Source organism: Chrysemys picta, chromosome 10, assembly GCF_011386835.1.
Source record: "Chrysemys picta bellii isolate R12L10 chromosome 10, ASM1138683v2, whole genome shotgun sequence".
Taxonomy (NCBI): Eukaryota; Metazoa; Chordata; order Testudines; family Emydidae; genus Chrysemys; species Chrysemys picta.
In genome coordinates, this window is record NC_088800.1 from 41,423,947 (window position 1) to 41,444,809 (window position 20,863).

A 20,863-nucleotide genomic window follows, 5' to 3' on the forward strand; every position below is an offset into this window, starting at 1 on the left:
ACAGTTCCATGCACCCCACTCACACCCCCAGAGCCCACAGAAGCCAATACAAACATCAATCTACCAAAAGCCAAACACAACCCCTTCCAAAGCAAACACTGTAGCAGCGGCTTCTGCCTCTTCCTCAACCAGGGCCCCAACAGGCAAGTCCCTGTGGAAGAGGAGAGCTTTTCTAGGCACTAGTTCCCGTGACGGATATCGTACTGTGCCGCCCACGCTGTTACTCCATCTCTTGAAGCAGCTCCACTCCAAGCTCCCCCCATGCAGCAAGGCCATCCCCAGGGCGCTGCTGCCACAGAAAGGGGCAAGAGGCCCCCAACTCAGCACTGCAACCTCCCTCCCAGACAGTACCCTCCCCTCCACTCCTTGAATGACTTGGCACAGCTCTTCTCCCTGCCACCACTACAGCCACACCCGCTGCCACAGGGTCTCCTATACCTCTCCTGCCTCCTTCCCAATCCCAGCTGTGCTCCACGCACCACCCCTTCTCCCAGACATGGAAGGGGCTTGTGGCCTTCTCCTTCCCCTAGTAAAGAATCCAGGTACACCTTCCCCTCCCCACCAGGCTCTCCCACAGCACCCCTCCACTGGTGTCTGGGGATGAGAGGCCTGGAGCAGAGGACCCACAGAATTGCATTAGTACAAGCCTAGCAAACACCTGGAATCAGAGGACGTAGTAGGCTTTGTGCTTGCAGTGAGCCTGGAGAAAGAGAAGCCTGGCCCAAGAGGAACCAGCCTCAGAGGATGAAAGGACAGATGAGCATCTCCTGGTTAAGGAAGAGGTTTCTCCTTCCAACATGATCCACTGGAGAGTCCCCTTTCTGTGAAGCGGGATCCAGGTGGCAGCTTCCCCCATGCCCCAAAATGAGGTAGGATCTACTCTAGCGCAGCTGCTCCGGCGCTCGAGAATCGCTTCCTCTCACCCACCAAGTCAATGTGGGATGGCCACTTTCTTACGCAGGCCCCCAGACCTGCTTGCTGTTTGGGAGGAGGCACAGTCCTTTCCAAAGCCAGCATCAGAGACCCTGCTCTGTCAGCAAGCATGAGGTAAGCCACCCACTCCCAGCAAACGCACCACTCCTCTGAAGTACCTGGTCTCCACCAACAGAGACAGCAGAGTCCCAAGAGGCATTGTACATTACGCTGCTGTTCCACCCTCCCAGACACACACGGTAAGGCGTTCTGCTGAATGGAGAATCCAGGGAAGTAGTATGCTCCCGTGCCCCGGCGGCAGAAGTAGCTCTGTGTTAGGGCATGGAAAGACGGGAGTTTGTTCCGTGGAACAAGTGAGTGTTTAACAGGCCTCCCCGCATTCTACACACCTTGTTATAGCCCCCAAACACTCAGATGCTGTTTGATTATAGGTCATCAGATCACAAGTCCCCCAAACCAGCACCACTCTTTATGTTGCAACCCAGCCTGGCAACAATGGCCCAAACAGAATCACAGCCCTTCCATCGGCTCAGCTAAGAACAAGAAAGGTGAACCAGCATGCTCATTGCACCCAATGATGAGGCTGTGTCTCCGTTAGTAAGTGTGGGAACTACTCCAAGGTCCCTGAGGAGCACGGCTCTAAGAGCAGATTTAGTCACTGGCAGATGAGACCTGGCATATTCCTCCTGCTCCCCCGCAGCACTGTAAGACCAACCTGTCTCATTCTGAAGTCTTTTGGGGTTCCCAGTGCTAGAGGGATGGGAGGGGCTGCCAGCATTAGGGAAACAGTCAGACAGATGTGCCCTGCATGGTATGGGGTCCTTAAGCAAACACACAGCCACCACCAGACTGGAAGCAAAGCAAAGAACACTGAGGGGCCACAGAAGCCATTCAGACTCACAATCTGACCCACTCTCCAACAGTCCCCACTGGCGGGGAAATCTCCTTTGGTGTGGAGAGTCAGAGGCCGAGTTACACACTAGGAAGCTGGACCCTTCATTCAAATCTCTAATCACAACTCCTCCAGGGAGCTGCAAAGCATGCATATGGTGCAGATTTACAGCTGCCCCAAGGAGAGGAAGCAGCTTGGAACCAGAGTGTAAACTTAGTCACAAGGAGATTTTATGCCTCTTTTATCCTCCTCTCCACTGCATGCAACATTCCACTCTCCCTCTTGGCAAACACTGATCCCTTTTCTCAACATTGCCAGTCAGCTTTGTTCTGTGTGCCAGTGCCCTCAAGGGTGTCCCCAAATCCCTGTTCCCAGAGGGGTGCAGGCTGCTGCTCCAGCAAAGGCAACACCACACTGCAGGGCTGACGACAGTTTAACTGGGTACAGCAGTAAAGAATAAATGCGTATTAAGATGAGCTGGTCCTTTAATTTACCCTTCCCCATGCACATACTGCCAGCCCATTTCCAATTGCACAACTGGGAAATTAACATGAGAGAGATGCAATTTTCCCTGCCTTCCTTGCTTATAAAACTCCAGAGGTGGGATCTGCTGAAATCCGCAGCCTGCCACATCTAGCAGTTTAAAAGCAGTACATAGAAATAACCTCTCGGTGGGAGCCAAAAATCAAAGCCTAACCCCATGGTTTTAAGTGAGCAAGTCCAATTTCCTCCTTTGTAGCTCCTGACACATGTTGGCTGCATGCCGCTTTCTTGCCTTGTTCCTGCACCAGAAGGCTCTGCACTGCAGGTCAGGGAATGATAAGGAAATGAACAGTGTAATTTCCAAGGCCTCCAAACGCGGCCCTGTCAGCAGCTCTGGAGGCAGCTTACTCAACCGTGGCTAGAAGAGGGAAACCACAGTGAGAGGAGCTGGGACGAGCCAGCAGCTGCTGATACATGTTCCCCAACGCCTCCCGGAAACCCTTGGCCCTGCCTGCTTGGCCAGATTGGCTGGGTTTGTGAAAGCCGTTCCAACTGCCATTCCCTGGGAAGAGAGCAGAGATCTACACAAAGCAGGGAGTGGGAAACGGCTCAGACTGAAAAATCTTGGTCCCAGTCCCCCAGAAGCGCAGCCCCTCTCCCCAAGCACAGCTCAAGAGACAAAAGCAGCATGGGGAACTCAAAATAGGGCTTTCACTCCTATCAGGGAGGCCATCACATTTGTCTACATTTTTGGTAGATCAGGCCTATCATATAATAACTGGCACCCATCAGTAGGGTCAGCAAGCTCCCCCAACCACCACCAGCAGCTCCCAGCCCACAGGCATAACTAAGAAACCCCAAATGTCCATAAGGCCAACCTCCTCTCCCCTGGGGACAAGGACACCCTCCTAAGTCACCATGAGACCAAATCTTCTGGGTGCAAGCATGTGCCCTTAATCCATTGTGAACAAGCATCCCGCAGCCAGAGGGGAATGCCCTTTAGCCACAACAAACTGACAGTGACATGCCAGTGCACACGTGCAATGCGGGGAAATATACAAGAGAGTTGAGATTCAAGCTTCCAAGGGGTTTGTTAAACTGAGAGCTGCATGTGTCCCCTAACAGAGCAGTCCGAGAGTCACTGCCCATCACGTGACAAGGCAGCTTGTGCCAACAGGTTTCAAAGTCTCAGTCAACATTACGAGCATGCGTTTGGAACATGGGATGGACGCCGCTGCTCTGCAATGCACTGGGGGTACCTCATTCAAACTGCCGGTGGATGCTGGCAAGAGAGCATCCCAAACTCAAAGGGCCACTCCATCCACCACTCGGGGTTTCTGCAGGAGACTCAGAACACAGCCTGATCCAACGCAGGCCTAGCTACAAATTCCCCAACTTTAATCTGCTTAACCTGGTCCCTCAAAGGTATATTAACGAGCATGGGGCAGTCATGCTTTGTTCTGTTTTTGTCTTGGTTTTGCATTACACAGGGCAATTTGCAAAGCAAAGGCATATAGAAACACTCAGATTCGAAAGCCAAAGGGACCGTTGTGATGACCTAGACGGACCTCCTGTATAGAACAAGCCAGAGAACTTCCTCTAAATAATTTTTAGGGACTATCTTTTAGCAAAAGAGCCGAGTCTTGATTTAAAAAATGTCAGTGATAGAGAATTCACTATGACTCTTGGTAAATTGTTCCGTGGTTTGAATTCATTTCCCGTTTGAATTTGTCTAGCTTCAACTTCCAGCCACTGGATCGTGTTAGACCTTTCTCTGCTAGACTAAGAACCCATTATAAAATATTTGCTCCCCATGTGGGTACTTACAGACTGTGATCAAGTCACCTCTTCACCTTCTCTTTGTTACGCTAAATAGATTGAACTCTGAGTCTCTCTCTATCAGGCAGGTTTTCCAATCCTTTAATCATCCTCCTGTCTCTTCTCTAAATCCTCTCCAATTTATCAAAATCCTTCTTGAAGTGTGGACACCAGAAGTGGACACAGGATTCCAGCAGCGGTTACACCAGTGCCAAATACAGAGGTACAATAACCTCTCTGCTCCTACTCAAGGTTTCCCCATTTATGCATCCCAGGATCACATTAGCCCTTTCGGCCACAGCATCACGATGGGAGCTCATGTTCAGCAGCTTATCCACCATGACCCCAAAATCTTTTCCAGTGTCCCTGCTTCCCAGTAGAGAACCCCCATCCTGTAAGCGTGGCCTGCAGTCTCTGTTCCCGGGTGTATACATTTGCTGTATTAAAACACCTATTGTTTGCTTGTGCACAGTTTACCAAATGATTCAGATTGCTCTGTATCAGTGACCTGTCTGCTTTATTATTTACCACTCCCCCAATTTCGGTGTCAGCTGCCAACTTTATCAGTGCTGATTTCAGATTTTCTTCCAGGTCAGTGATAAATATTAAATAGCATAGGCCAAGAACTGATCCCTGCAGGATCCCAACAAAAACACACCCACTTGATGATGATTTCCCATTTATAGTTACATTTTGAAACCTATCAGTCAGTTTTTAGTCCACTTAATGTATACCATGTTCATTTTAGATCAGTCTAATTTTTTAATCAAAATGTCATGTGATACCAAGTCAAATGCCTTGGACAAGTTAAGGATATCACATCTACGCTATACTGCAGCATTGTTGCTAAGTAAATTCAGAGCTAGATGGACACAGCAAGACCAAAGCTTGGCTAACAGCCCTTAGAACTGCTCTTTTATTATAAAGATGCCTCAGAAACAAGCAGCTAAACATGAGTGCATTCCGGAGCGCTTTCTGGAACCCACAGGATATGCAACCAGCCCAGCTAGCTACAGAGTGCCCACTAAGACACAGCGGCCTCCAGGACTCAGAGCAGAACAGACACAGATGAGGAGCCACAGCCTAGTACTTGGCAGGATAGAGAACCCATTTGCTTCTTTTGTTACCAGCCTGGTTCTCCAGGGAATTGTGGGGATTGGAGCAGAGAAGCCATTTGAACCATCCTGTACTCGAGCGCAGTTCAGAGGAATAACTAACCCATCACATGCAGTGGAACATCAAGTCCTACCGGTGACACACAGATGGGGATGGGGAGTTGGCTGGAATAGGGAACCTGGAAACTCTTATTGAGAGGTATTTGACTCTGTTACGCTGCTTTCCTGCCACTGCTGTGAGCTAGTGAAGGAGAGCAGGGCAGGTCTCAAGGGCACCAACAGACACCCAGAGGATAGTGAGTAGTTGAAGGCTGCTGATATATAGCAGCAGAAAGGGCCAAGGCAGGAGTGGCCTTCACCTGCTGATAGGATGAGCTGAGGGACCACCACAGGACTGCAGGATACAACTCCACAGCCTTCTGCACTACGCTGCTTCCTTGGAAGTGATTAGCGGTTCTTCTCTGATCATGGGAGTTAAAGCACCAGCAGCCCATGTTGATAACAAAACTGGTATCAATAGTGGGAATTTTTAGGGGAGGAGGTCTGGGAAAGAGACTGGGATTTGGGATTCTCGCTCTTCTCCAGTCTCAGTCTAGCCCTGTCCACATTAGAGCTTGTGCAATATTTTCAATCGGGTCCAGCAAACTCAGTGGTGACAGAGCTGCATCTGCATCCACACTTGGCACCTTGTTACAAATGTCCGAGACACGTGCTATGGATTTCTGGGGCAAGAGCGTATCAACAGAAACATTTCTGTGAGTGCCGCTGCTAATATCTGTGCTACATTCTCCTTTAAAATGGCTACTCCTGGCAGTGTAGACAAGAACAAAGCTTTACAGCCATGTTCAGGAAGCACCTTTTCTGCCTGTGTGTATATATTAGAAAGAAAAGCTGCCTGTATCAGAACAGCTGCCTGAGGCCGCCAGTTCAACAAATGGAAGTCCTAGTGTAGACTGGGCATGGGTCAAGGAAGCCTGCTCCGAGCTAGCTGCTTAGCACCACTGCAGCTAACCATCTAACGCTAACATTGCCAGCCCATTCCCAACTGCACAACTGAGAAATTCACCTAACAGAGATACGTCCCCTCCAGTGCACCCCTGCTAGCTGTTCCTGTAAGATGGGCACTCAGCTTCCCAAAACAGACGCACCCACCCCAGCCCCTGAACACGGAGGTGCCCCATGCTGGCAAGAGGGAATCGTGCAATGGCACAGCTGAGCCTCAGCCATGTGTTCATATGGCTAATGTATTATAGGCCTTGCTTACTCCAGCTTCTCCCGCACTGTAAGATTTCTCCATCCCTTCAGTATCAGCAATGGTGGGGGACCTGGGGGGAGAAGGCTAGTGCAGATGCCACCTGAGCTCTGACAGCATGGGAGCTCACCTGGGGGGGAGGGGGGGCACATCCATCTGCAGCCCCGTAACCACAGGCCTTGAAGGGAAGGGTGATGAGCCCCCACCCTGCGCCTATACACACCCCACACACAATATGGAGAGGGGTTTCTCTAGCGCGGACTTCCCAGCCGCTGATGTTTGCCTTTTCTTCGGTTGCAGCAGCGTCACATCTGGCCACTCATCCTGCTCAACAAGCTCTCCAACAAAACAAAGCCGGGGCAGCAGCCCAGAGCTGGGAGGCGCTTTTGTTTAATGCTCAATATCCCCTCCCACCCCAACCCCCGTGTGGAGAGGGGAGCAGAAGGAAGGAGGCAGCTCCAAAGGGCTGCGCTGACAATGGCAGCAGGCAGCATCTGCCGGGATGTGCCTCCCCCTCCCCCTTGGGCTCCGTGCAGACAGAACAGAGAGCTCTGCACTGGAGCAGCCACCAGCCACGGCAGCAGGGGCAGAGAGAGAGAGCGGCAAGGGCTTGCCATGGACAGAGTGATGAGTAAAGGGAGGGCAGAGGGAGCAGTGCCACACAGACATCCGTCATTCACTATCCTTCCCAGCCCAGCAAGCCATCCCCAGTGACTGGGCAGCAGCTCACCCGGCAAACAACCCCTCAGAGCCTGCAGGCCATTTCTCACTGTGCACAGCTGTTCTGCTGGGTAAACCCTCTCCCCAAGAACAACCATGCGTTCCCAAGCTGTCCAGGCCTGCCCATGAAGGCTGGCTGCTGCCCGGACAGAGCACACCATAACAGCACACCATACCCCAACCCTGTCCGGGCTGTGTGCATTTGGGAGAATAAACAAAGGTTCCACACTTGCGGCTCGTGGGGACACACAGGATGCTGGGAGAGCACCCCTGGGCTCATTTGATCCTGCAAAATGGGCAATATAACATTCCCAATCCTGCCCCTGCTATGCAGGGAGCTGCACAGGGGTCCGGTAGGAACACGTACCCGTTCCTGCTACCCACCAGTCCCCCCCTCAGTCGGTTCTGTTCTCCACTCAGTCTCCACAGAGCCTGACACACTGATTTGGAACAAGGCCTTTTACTGCAAAACTTTGCAGCTTTTGAGGACAGCCAGTTCCCGAGGCCCTGCTCATCCATCGCGGGCACACTCCCTTCTCTCAGGAGCAGACACCCTCTCATGTTCTCCCCATGCTGTCTGCAGCCCTCTTTTCAAGACCTTCATCGCCCATAGGATCCCCAGCCCTAGGCTTCACCCCACAGAACATGAGCCTCTGACAATTGCTGGGCCAAACCTGTTTCACACTGACTGTCATTGGCCAGGGAAAGCTACTCATAGCGATGGGACTCCGAGAGCAGGCTGCCCAGCCATCTGTCCACCCACACTCCCAGCTTTAAGGGGTGTCTCTGCACCTCCCATTCTAAGCCTCTGTGTTTTACCCTCCCTCCAGCAATGCCAAACCTAAACCAAACCATCTAACATTTCACAGCTGAGGCCTTGCACTGGGGAGTTTCTGGCAAGTCTGAGCCAAATGAGACCAGGTAGAATTTTCTAATGTCCCTAAATGACCTAGGCGCCTAAACTCACCTACATTCACAGAGACTGAGGCACCTAAGTCACTTCTGAAAATGGAACTCCAGCTCCCAAGGCTTTGTCTACAGCCAAAAGACTAACTCTAATTAGGACCCCCTACCCCGCCATAGTGTGGATGCAGTTACATCCATTTATAAGCATTTATACTGGGATCACTTACCCCGGTATGGGAGAGGAATGAGCTATGCGGATATAAATGCACCCACTTGAGGGGCTGTACCAGTATAATTAGATCAGTAAACTCCCTCTCCCCGCCCACAACTGACATTGCTATCCCAGTAAAATATCCCCCGTCTTACAGCCATTGCTCCTGCCTGTGTCCCCAGCCACTCTCGTCTAGAGGGACGAGCTTTTCACCAGGACGATTCCCTGCAAGCAGACTCAAAGGCTGAACTCCTAATGGAAACAATCAGAAAAAAAGTTCAGGAGAAACATTTTAGGCCGCTTAATCCATCAGAGGGACATAAAAAAGGGCACAACCCCATGTCTTTTCCCCCTTGTAGGTCACTTACATTTCCATCCTTCAGTACCAGAGGCATTGATAAGCTGGGCTCCAGCTTAAAGGTTTTGCCTGGGACTTATTTCCCCAGTAGCACCAAGCAGCCTGCTCCATAAAGCCCTTTGAATGAGGCAGGGCCTCAGCAGCTCTCACAGCCACCTAGCGTTAGCTGCTCCCACCCCCCATGCACCCATGCTCCTGAAAGAAGATAGCCAAGTTTTGAGAGCATGGATTTGATCAGCAGAAACACCTGCTTGGGGACTGGAGGCTGCAGCCACGCTAGAAGTGGAGCACTGCCAACTCACTCCAGTGGGCCTCTTTCTCCAAGTGCCCACACTGAACCCACATGCAGCACTTCCTCCACACACTGCCAGGCCTGGGACCATTGCACCTGGTCTACAAACCATGGCACCGCTCCCTGGAGCTGGCGTGTGAAGCGTGTGGTTTATATGATCTTTCTGCACCATATTCAGTTTCTTCCACTGGATATTCAGGGTCAGCACAAGCCCAGTGGTGGTGCACAGGCTTGGCCACCACCACTGCAAGTGCTTGTGTGCGGCCATGTGGTGCTTTATGGGTGTGCTAGAGGGTTGCAGCAGTGATGGTAACGTCCAAATTGTCTAGTGCAGACAAGCCTCTAGAGCCAGGTCTTGGAATGGTCTTATGCCTTCAAAAAGCTGTATCAGCTCATCCTGCACTCTGCAGTAGAGATCTTGCAAGGACAAGGCCACTCAAGAGTTAAACTACTTGCATATGGCAGCCAGAAGAAGCGGCTTTCCCACTGGTGTCACAGCAATCTAAGATCATACGAGCAGGAACAAGGCAGCAGGATCATGGAACTGCGCAGGAAGAAAGTCCGCAATTTTCCACAGCCCCACTTTGTGGATGGATTAGCTCCAGAGCCAGACGTGTTTGTTGCCAGGAGCAGCAACAGAATCTTAGCACCTAAGGCTGATCTGAAAGAGAAGGGGGTAGTTTTGGGGCAATACCTACCCACCCCCAGCACAGCCCTGCCAACTCACCCATGATAATCTCTAAAAGCTGCCACAAGGGTAGGCCAATGCGAAATAGCATTTAACGTGGAAAACTGCCCATAGCCACAGACATATTGATGCCCACATGCTGACGATGACAACAGGTACCACTAGGCCAATGTACAAACTGCAGGCTTGGGTAGAGGGAGAACAAGGCCCCATGACCCCACCCGGCATTGCAGGGACGAGAACAGGCCAGCTCCAGCTTCTCTGCCACACCCTGGGACAGATTCTATCCTTATTAACACTTACATATGGACATCGTCTCCCTTGCTGCAACTGATGAAATTATAGAGAAATCAATTTATACATCAGCTGCTGGGACCAGCTCCACACAAGGTGAGCCCGCACAGAGCGCCCCCGGCCAATCAGACAGCTCAGAGAGCCAGTCCGTCTGCCCCGCTCGGCTGCAGGAGGAATGGAGTGCGCAGGGCCCTGCACCCAAACACCCCAAGCCAAAGCCACCACAAGCTGGCATACCTTATTACCAATTAACCCAGCTCATCTGTGGGAGGAGCAGAGACCAGGGCAACACAGCACCCATGTGGTACCATCAGCAGCAGAGCCTGCTTAGCTCCAGACCTCAACTGCAGCCATTTGCCCAGAACAGCTCTCCAGTATCACAGGTTCTGGTGCATTCAGGCATGCAGTTCATGGCTGTTGAGGATTCCTGGGGAGCTAGGAGCTCAAGCCACCTTCAGCCCTCCCACAAAGGGGGAAGCAAAGAGTTGCATCCTCTTCTCATTGACAAAACACAAACTACGTACCCTGGCTTCCCCGCTTGCCGCAAAGTACACCAGACCTTGACTGTCAGTAACAATCCTACACAGGACCAGTGGATGGTAAGATGCTCTTCCCTCATCTCAAACACTTGTGACTCAAAGCTGTGGACTGGGGAACTGGAGAGTCCCATTTCCCAGAGGCTAAGGACAGTTCTTCACTGTACAGTCCATTTTAAAGAGGCCAGAACCAGCTTCCACCCCTCGCCCAGGGAGCCATTTCATGGCCCAACGCATCTTGCTGGCAAGCAACTTGCCCAAAATACAGCCTATGTTTTGCTGTTCCCAGTTCCTCCCGTTACAGCTCACCAGAACCTAGTGTAGCACACGCAGCAAGTCCTGTGCATTCTAGAGGACACTGGAAGCAACTGCCTCCATCTCCTGCTGCTGAAGGGGAGCAGTCCCACTGCTCTTGGCAAAGCATTAGGGGAAGAACATGTACAGAGCACCGCTCCACTCGAATGGGGAGCAGACATGGGGCTGCGTAGGCTGCCTGTTCTCCACAGCAATGTCCCTCCACCCCACCCCAGCAGGGTGGCAACTCGCCTGCCTCTTACCTTCTCTGCTTTGACCTTTTTCGGCTGCCGGCACTCACTTTCCCCATCCTCCATCTCCGATTTAACTCCCAAAGGATTGAGCGCAGCTCCCGTGTCAATAGCTATATTCCCGAGCTGCTCAGCTGCAGCAGGTTCTGGCCCTTGGCCCGCATCATACTGTCCCACCCTCACAGCCAGGGCAAGAGGCTGGAGCACGCTGGGCTCCTTCTCTGATGGAGCCCCCACACCCTCACTCCTTTCCTTCTTGCTCTTGGATGAGCTGCCCTCCTTCTCCTTTTTGGAGCTGGCCACGCTGCGAGATGCTTTGGCCGACTTCTCAGTGCTCTTCGGGATGACAGCAGCCACCAGGCCGCCCGAACTGGCGCCATCCCCAGAGCGTCCCTGAACCTCCTTCTTGCCACTGGCCCCCTCGCCTGGAGTGAACAGAGAGGTTCCTGGGGCCGGCTTGCCACTGTCCTTGCCACTTTTGCTCCTCTTGGATTTGGACTTGCCCTCCTTGCCCTGAGGGCCCGGCACCGGAGTCACAAACTTGATGTTATCAGGCAGCGTGGCCACAGCGTTGGGCGCCGGCAACCCCACCTCTTTGGAGCCCGACATTTCCAATTTCTGCTGGTCCTTCTCCAAGTCAGCGTCCAGGTCAATGATGAGGTTCCCTACTCCAATGTCCCACTCATCCCCACTGTCGTACGTCTCAACAGGGTTTGCATCCACTCCTTTCCCTCCGGAAACTCCACTGCTCAAGGACATCTTAGAGTTCACAGCCCACCTCAGAGTTCCAGGCTCTTCCCCGCCTCCACACCTCTGGATCCCAGGCAGCAGCTGCAGCTATGTCCTCAGGCCTCCAGTGGTCAGGGTCTGCCCAGGTGAGGGCATCATCGCTGAAAGGGAGAGCAAGAACAGGTGTTACACGGAGCAGCACGGGGAAGCCTGTTTGAGTGATCTTCCTGGAACAGGCACACACACCTTCACCACTACAGGGGCTCAACAGGTACCTGTGCACCACCACAGAGACATGGACCCTGAACTCCCCCCCACCTCTTTCTCTCTCTCTCACATACAACCACAGACACATGGAGCCTGAACTCCCCACACACACACACACTGCCACACACATACACCCCACTACAGACACACGGAGCCTGAACTCTCACACACGCTGTCTCTCACTCACACACACCACCACCAGACACAGAGTCTGAACCCACTCACACACACACACACAGTCACATGCACACCTCAGACACGGAGCCTGAACTCACCCCCTCTCTTACATACATACACACACACCCCACCACAGATACATGGGGCCTGATCTCACCTGTCTCCCATCTCTCTCTCTCTCTCACACACACACACCCCACCACAGACACAGGAAGCCTGAATTCGAGACACACACACACACACGGTCACTCACACTCACCACCACAGACACAGGGAGCGGAACTCGCCCTCACACGCTGTCACACACACACACACACACACACACTCTCTCTCTCTCTCACACATAAACACACCCCATGACAGATGCAGGGGCCTGTGCTCTATTACCAGCCCACGCGAGCCCATGGGCACAGCTGCCCACACCTACCTTGTTTCACCCCAAAGAAACACTCACATGAACGTACACAATTTCAGACACTGAAGCTGACCAGAGCCCACTGCCTGTGCAGGGAACAATCCGCAACACCCCATTCCCTCCAGCCCCCACCACAGACACTGCCCTGGAAAAGTGATCTGCTACATGAAACTCACCAGCCTGCCCTCTGGCTGCCACAGCCCCATCACGCCATCCTGCTGGCCCCTCACAGGGTCCCAAAGCGGGGCTCCTCGGAAGAGGCCCTAGCACCCTGGCTGTCCCTGTGGAAGCCACCATCTGGCACTGCTCCCTCAATTGATACAGGCCCCGGCAGGTCACAGCTCTCAGCATCAACAAGACATTACTCACTCGCTCCCTGCTTGCCACTTCCCTCTGAATTACTGAGCACTCCCTGCACGCAGCCCCAGGATGGAGGCAGACCCCTCCCCTCTGTGCCCCCCCCCAGGGCCAGCGGTGGGGTTTGGGGACCTTGATCAGAGCAGTGTGCCCCACACACACTGTGCAGCATGAGACCAGAGTCACCTACCAGGGAAGTTTAGTGCCCTGGTGGGAATCCGACATCTAGCCTCAGAATGAGCACAGTGTTAAAGCCAGGTGAGAGCCATCGGGATCAACCGGGGCCAAATGGCAGGGACTAGATTTCTGTCCCCAGAGCTCACCTCCGATCTCCAGTGACAGACCACAACATGTCAGCTCACTTTAGAGCTCCCACACTCAAAAGCCACCACACAATACCCAACAAAACTTACTGATCAGGAGAGGCCCAAGGCCAGAAGAGGAGTGGGGGCTTCCAGGTGAGGACTGAAGGATATTGGCAGAACTGCAGCAGAGGTAGGGGGAGCTCAGGGCTGGAATAGCAGGGGGATTGCAGGTCAGGATTAAGGGGCATGGGCAGTGTTGTGTAGGAGCCAGGGCTGAAATCAGGTCTGAGGGGCACTAGCAGCACTGCATGCAGGAAGCTGTCACTGCACATGCCCACACTCTGCTGCCCACACACTGCTGCCCCCCTCCCCTCCCCCCCTCAGACCTAACATTCTCTCCCTCATCCCTAGAACGCCCTAAAGCCAGGGCAGACACTCAGACCTCTGCACTGCACATTTCCCTGGAAGCAATTGTGTAGCAAGGGGAGAAAAAGCCCCCGAGTCACTCATGGAAAGTAGCTAGTGGCAATTGCATTACCAGACATAATTAACACATGAAACAGTGTTCTTCCCAGGAGCCAGGCTCTCAGCCCCAGCAAACCCCTCTCCAGGCTCTCCTGAGAAACCCTTGGCCGCCCCTCTCAATGCGGCTCCTCTCGAGTGCCATTGTCCTCCTCCTCCTCCTCCTGCTGAGCACACGGCCCACAGATCCACTGTATTATTTCTGAGCAACACTCCAAAAGCAGGTGACTTAAAAAAATACATTCTCTTTTAAACCCCAGCAGGCAGGAGCCTGGAAAGCAGCTTCGTGGTGCATTTTCAGAGACACAAACACTGTAAAAATGCCAAGGAGTCTTTCATCAGACGGGCTGCAGCAGCCAGACCATTTTCCATCTGCTCCCCACAGCATCCCTGGCTCTGTACACCTAATAATCCACTCTCTGACAGGTCATTACAGAGATTTTTAACCCCAGGAGCCAGGGGCTAACACGCGAGCTGGAAATGAAAAGCACTGACCTCTTGTTTCAATGGAAGAGAAAGTGCAGAATCAGGAGAACGCTGCATGCAGCATTGGAGTCACTAACAGCTTTCAAAAGCCGCCATGTGTGTTCTTCCCTCCCTCTTCCCTTGCCCCAGCCCTCCCAACCCCCCCACCCCCGGGTAATCCACTTCCCAGCTTGGAGCATGCACAACAGTCAGCATCCTCAGCTCTAACCCACCAGCTGCTCAGATCTACCTGCCTCTCTAGAGCCACTTTCCCGATCCATCCCTGCCAGATAGTGCCATTTGTGCTTTGTTCCTCCAGCTGAGATCACAAACAGGCTGCTCCCTGCAGGGATCAGCTTGGGGGGAGGGACGGAGATGTGCAATGATCAATTCACCTCACTCCCCCCAGCCTCCCTCCAAAACAAGGAGAAGCTCTTCACATCCAAAGCGGCACAAAACCTCCCTGCCAGCCCCCAGCTCCTGGCCACCACAGGCGCCACGTGCAGAGAATCGCCTTTGTACTGCCAGCCCTCAGCAATTTCTTTGTCCAGATGCACAAGGCCAATAATGAGTTTGACTGCCCAAGCTGTTAGACCACAAAGAATCCTCTTGGGGATGGGATCAGCCCAAGGACCGGGGGCACGATATCCCACCAGGTCACTTCAGAGATAACAAATATAGTAACAGACCTTTGCCCAAAAGCCTCTGTTCCTCCCACGTGCAGAACGGCACATGCAGACCAAGGTTTTGCTGGGTGATGACGGCTATGGGGCACTATCGGCACATGCAGACCAAGGTTTTGCTGGGTGATGACGGCTATGGGGCACTATTGGTGAAATACAGACCAGCCTCCCAATCGGGGAGCCCAATAGTTACCCTACACCAACGGCCTCTTAAACAGTTTGTCTGGACTCCAAGGGACTGCACCTGATTCATGTCTAACAGACTACATAGTAGCTGTCCCCCCTCCTTTTGATACTGAGGTGCAGCCTGTAAAAACTACTAGTCCCAGCATGCAACACTCCATGTTGATGCGAGGGTAAGGCCATGTAACCAAGAGTGAGCATTGCATGCTGGGACCTGTAGTTCACATGGCCATGTTACAATAAGGACAGCGCATGTACAGCTCCATAGCCTGTGCTTTGCTCTTGGCGACTATGATGGGATCAGAAAGCTTCCTGCTTGATTCATTTCTATGCCCTCTCAACTGTATTTTTAAAAGGTAGGAAAAGCAAAGTAACTCCAAGTGCTATTCAGGCAAGAACCCAGCTGAAAGGGAGATGGAGACACCTCACTCACTAGAGAAACTCTCCCCCGGCATCCAACAGCAGGGATGTTTTAGAGCCACCCCAGGGGAGCAATTCACACGGCCTGAGATCCCTTTATGCTATCCTGCACCACTATCTCTTATGTACACAGAATGACTTGACAGCTAAACTAAAGCAGCCCTCTTCATCTCAGCACGATCATTCAGTCCCAATCACCCCCCAATTTCTACCCTCCAGGTTCCAACTCAACCTTAGCCATCAGATGGTAAGTGATTTGGTCCCACTCCAACAGAGCAATCCATCGATGAAGAGCTGCCAGCTCACTGATGTGGCTTCTCAGCCTAAGAAGAGTATCACAGATTCAGGGCAGAGCTGGAATGAACGCACACATAGCCCTCAGAGGGTCAGTCGCTCAGTGAGACTCACAGCAGCCAAGCAACTAGGAGCCACTAGCAATTTATCTATGGCAGCCTGCAAAAGCTGATGAGCTGGTGCCCAGCAGGGACAGGTCTGCCCACATGAAAATGCTCCTTTTCAAGCTACACTACCCAATGCACACCGTGCCCTCTGCCTCACCCATGCAACCCAAGGGACGCCCATGAGATTATACTAGTGTAATTGAAGGCACGACTTGTCCCCCAGCACGGAGAAAGAAGAGAAAACCCCTGTAAACAAGACAAAGCAGAGAACTTCAGGGGGCGCTGATCATGTCCACCCCTCACACAGTGCTGGCTGACAACTTAACTCCAGTACACACATCTGGAGACACTAACACAGCCTGGCTCTGTGGACACCTTTACCGACACAGAGAATGCAGCCTGTGCAGACTACAGGTCCAGGCTGCAACACACGCTCTGAGGCAGAGCAAGCGGTGCATGCCGGGACCTGTACTCATCACAGGCTGCACCTCCATACTCAGGAAGACTCATTACAACTTAATTACTGATGCCCATTATGCACAGCCCTCTGGTTCCTGGCAAGTTGCCCCCATTAGGTGCCCATCAGAAACTCTGCCTCCTCTGGGAGAAGGATAAGAGACAAAGAAATCACAGAACCACAGAAAACAGTGAAGAGGCTTATGCAGCCACAGCTAGTCTTCCCCTCACCTCCTCCCATTGCAGGCTTGATCCCTACACAACAGAAAAGGCATGCGGTCACCTGTGAGGCTGGAAACCTGCCAACAAGGCATTTTGAGAGGGCCTGGAGCAGAGGTTCTTCAGGGAGACAGTTATCCACTGGGGAATGCTGCACACACATAGACATGAATAATTCAGCTCCATTTGGTGCTGGAACCTCCACAATCCACATCTATGCACTGGGAAGAAGCCAACGCATTAGAGACAAACCGGAAAGTTCACTTTCTGAGCTAACAGCCACTGGCAAACACACCCAGAGAAAGCTATTCAAACAGACAGAGAGCATTTCAAACACACCAGCACCAGCCGGAGACCTGGGAAACCACATTAGCCAGGGCTCTTTGTGCTGGAACACACCCCAGCGGATCTTCTGTAAACCCAAGGAGCCTGCATTCCTTCTGAGCTGTTGTAGTGGAGCAAGAGGCAGAAAAACCTAAACAGGGAATGATTTAACGCCCAAGGGTGACAAAAACCAGAAGCAAGCTATTCCGCTGGCAGAAAGTCAGCCAGCCCACACATAAAGAGACTGTCTCCTACCCATGTGCTCGAATCTGCAGCACTCCGGGATTAGCCTCTGGTGGCTTCCAGACATGACTGACTGCAATTTTCACCCTGATTAACTTTCAGGAATGCCCGCAACAAGGAACAGCAAAGACGACGGGAAATCTCCTGTGCGAGGTGTTTCCTCTGGCCAGACGGCTGCCACTCTACAGCAGACCAAAGCAGAGGAGGGTTTCAAATAACTGCTCGCCCTCACTGGACCCAGTCCAAGCCAGCAAACGCACCCATCTGTCCAAGAGCAGCCCCAACGATAGGAGTGGGAGGCAATCCCAGCACCGGTTGGAGGGAGGAGTAGAATCAGAAGAGCAAAATCTCAGTCAGAACAAAGTAGGAACTGCTGCTCGCTGCACGGAACAACTACCCACCCCATCCAGCCCCACAGGTGCCCAATTTTCCAAGTGGGACAATGCAGAAATGCGAGAGGATGCTGTACTGCAGGCCCTTTCTCCCGCCATCTAGTTTTGGCAGCCAGCCTACAGCTTTCCCCATATGTTGCCTCCACACAAGATCCTTTTTTGTTTCCTTTTACGACTAAAGAAACTCAAGAGGGGACTCGCCTTCCTTTCCAGAGCTGCAGTGCCAGCTCTCTGCTCTCGACTCCTAATGCTACCTCTGTAATCCCCCAGCCTGGCTTGTTTGGGTTGGATTTTTTTTTTTAAGTAACTCCCATGTCGTTTTTGTAGATTTCTTTTTAAGATATTTCTTTCTCCCCGCCCCCTCTCTCTAGCGATGAAAAAAATGTTGAACAAGAGCCAGCTGGCACGCACAAGAGGAGACTGAGAAATCTGCACAAAGGAGCTTCCTCACTCACTTGCTGCTTTCAGATCAAGAACAGTGCAGGGGAGGGAGTTCTGCTCTCCCCCACACATCAGTCCAGCTGGAGCAGACAAAGGAGATTTACTATGACACCCCTGCGAGTTGCCACCCAACTGGGGCAAGTTTCCTGTGTCGCATTCACACAGTGGGTGTCCAAGATGTTCCAAAACACACTGAAGTCCAGGTTTCAAAACACGCTGTTATCTCTGGAATTAAGCTCGGTTTGAAGTGGAAGCTAACATGTCACTTGCTTTTTCTCAAACGACCAGGGGCCACCAAAGTTTGCCCAAGCAAGGGCCACGCTGGCAACCTGCCAGGAGCAAGAAGGCTGAACCCACTTTGAATAAAATGGAGCCACCCTCCTCTTTTAATATGGAGGTGCACTTCCATGAAAACTACAGCTCCCAGCATGCAATGCAGCCGGATCCTTTGGCTGGAAGTAAAACAATGCATGCTAGAACCTATCGTTTCCTTTGGCTGCACCTTTATATTAGAAGTGGAATCTGACCTTGGATGGCATTTGGATCATAAGCCATTCTTGGGTCTGATTTGTAACACACGGAGATCCTGGAATGAAAGGCGCTATAGAAGTGCAGAATATGGCATTACTGTCTCCCTCCACCTCTGGTTATAATCACCCCTTTGACAAGGAGCAGCAGATAACTGGAAGCAATTGGAGGTGTCGGGGGAGATAAAGACCAGCACAGTCATTCTGAGAAGACCTTGTCTGCATATGGATCACTAGGCTGCTTTGGGAGGAAACCACAGCCAAGTCCACACTGATGTCAGCTGGAAGTTTTAACTTACAGCTCCCCTGAACATCAACTAGTGTTTTACACACAAAAAATTAATGCAACTTTCAGCTGAGAAATTCAGCATCAAGTCAGAAAATGCAGAGTTAAGGTTAAAAACTTAACCTTGAGTCTGCCTCCCAGGCTTATAACTTTCAAATATGGCCATTCCTGACAGCCACATTCAATTACATCCATACAAAGAGGAATTTCCTATTAAACACCAAATCCAGTAACATACAGTCATTTCAGAACCAGTCTGGTCTAAGCTTCAGAAAAAACTTAGTCAGATTATTTAAAAATTCTAAGCTTGTTTTTATTAGTTTATTTAACTCCAATGTCAAATAGACATTGGGGAGAGAAAAAACAACGAGGAGTCCTTGTGGCACCTTAGAGACTAACAAATTTATTTGGGCATAAGCTTTTGTGGGCTATAACCCACTTCATCAGATGCATAGAGTGGAAAAATACAGTAGGCAGACTCTCTTGCTTAAAGATTGCAACACACAACCCCACCCCCCTCATCCCTTCAGTTGAGGTCCAAGAACTCCCAATACATAACCCCCAAGAAATCCTCCAACAAAACCAAGGAAGACCAGTCTTGACATTGCTGATATTTCTGAGGTAAGAACTAAAGCTGGAGTTAAAAACCCATACATAGAATCACAGAATATCAGGGTTGGAAGGGACCTCAGGAGGTCATCTAGTCCAACCCCCTGCTCAAAGCGGGACCAATTCCCAACTAAATCATCACAGCCAGGGCTTTGTCAAGCCTGACCATAAAAACATATACCCTACCCCTTCAGGCCTTCTTTATATATTATGAAGTAGCAAAAACTGGCACAAACAAACTTTTCTTTTAACCGTCAGCAAGTCACTCAATGTTGCCTTTAACCTGAGTTCATGGCACAGAATTTCCTTTAAAAAAAAAAAAAAAGTTGCTCCTGGGATTTATAGCTCTTTAGATTTGCAATTATTTGGCTTTGATTTCACCTAAGCCCTGGAATTTTTGACCAAAGCCTACTGTGTACAGAACAAAATATACCTCTTAAGCCTTATCTGGCAATCTGTGTGGCAGAAGACCAGAGTTTTGCATCTCACATGTATTTAACACCTAGCTAAACTTTTTTTAATTACTTGTCACTAACTAAATTCATTCTCCAGCAGAATTTATGCTAATATTGACACAACTGAGCAAGAATCATCCTCATACATGATATTTAGATTTAATCAATTTTACGGCAGATGTTCCAATTAAGCAGGCATCAAATATTGTATTAATTATATATTATATACTTTATATCTATACAACACCACCTCAGTAGCCTATGGGGTGGAGAATGACAGCCAAACAGTATAAAGAACACCACCACTGGGGCAAACATCTGCTCTTAATAAAAGCATCATAACCTCCAATATCCACAAAGAGGGGCATCCATTTAAAATATCATGTCTGAAAATTGTTAGTCTTTAAGGTGCCACCGGACTCCTCATTGTTTATATGCAAAACAGATTATCTGGAGGAGAACAAAGGGTTGAGCCAAACTGGCTAGATTTGACCCTATGGCTCCAAAGAAGTGGAAGGGGAATATTTCAAATCCTGTGTTCAGGAGACCACTAAGCTACACCCTCCAGGAGAACCTAAAAATGCCATCTCTACTCTCTGGAACATCTCATTTTCCTTCTAAATCAGTTTTTAGCTGAAGGAAGTGCTTCTTCCAAACACTGCTCCCTCCCTATGCCCCCCCCACCCCTTCCCAAGCTTTCCTGCTCCCCTTATAGTTCTAGAGAAGGCAGCAGAGCAAAGAGGGATGTGCCCATTTGCTCACTGCTCCTCCAAGCTGCAGAGATAGCTAACAGCATCTCTCTAGCACAGGGGTAGGCAACCTTTCAGAAGTGGTGTGCCGAGTCTTCATTTATTCATTTTAATTTAAGGTTTCGCGTGCCGGTAATACATGTTAACGTTTTTTAGAAGGTCTCTCTCTCTCTCTCTAAGTCTATATTATATAAT

At 51.1% G+C, this 20,863-nt stretch overlaps 1 protein-coding gene across 4 annotated transcripts in view; it reads right to left on the bottom strand.

Annotated features, from left to right (window-relative positions):
• ZNF609 (zinc finger protein 609) overlaps positions 1-20,863 on the bottom strand; it is a 121,646-nt gene that overhangs the window by 89,271 nt on the left and 11,512 nt on the right. For 2 of the 4 annotated variants that reach the window (XM_042851643.2, XM_005280945.5), the window contains exon 2: positions 11,056-11,933. In XM_042851643.2, coding sequence (XP_042707577.2) covers positions 11,056-11,802 — 747 coding nt within the window. In that variant the 5' untranslated portion in view covers positions 11,803-11,933. Of the gene's footprint in view, positions 1-8,485; positions 8,583-11,055; positions 11,934-17,221; positions 17,588-20,863 lie in introns of those variants that run through there. The other 2 variants (XM_042851642.2, XM_042851644.2) reach the window with 2 other exon arrangements.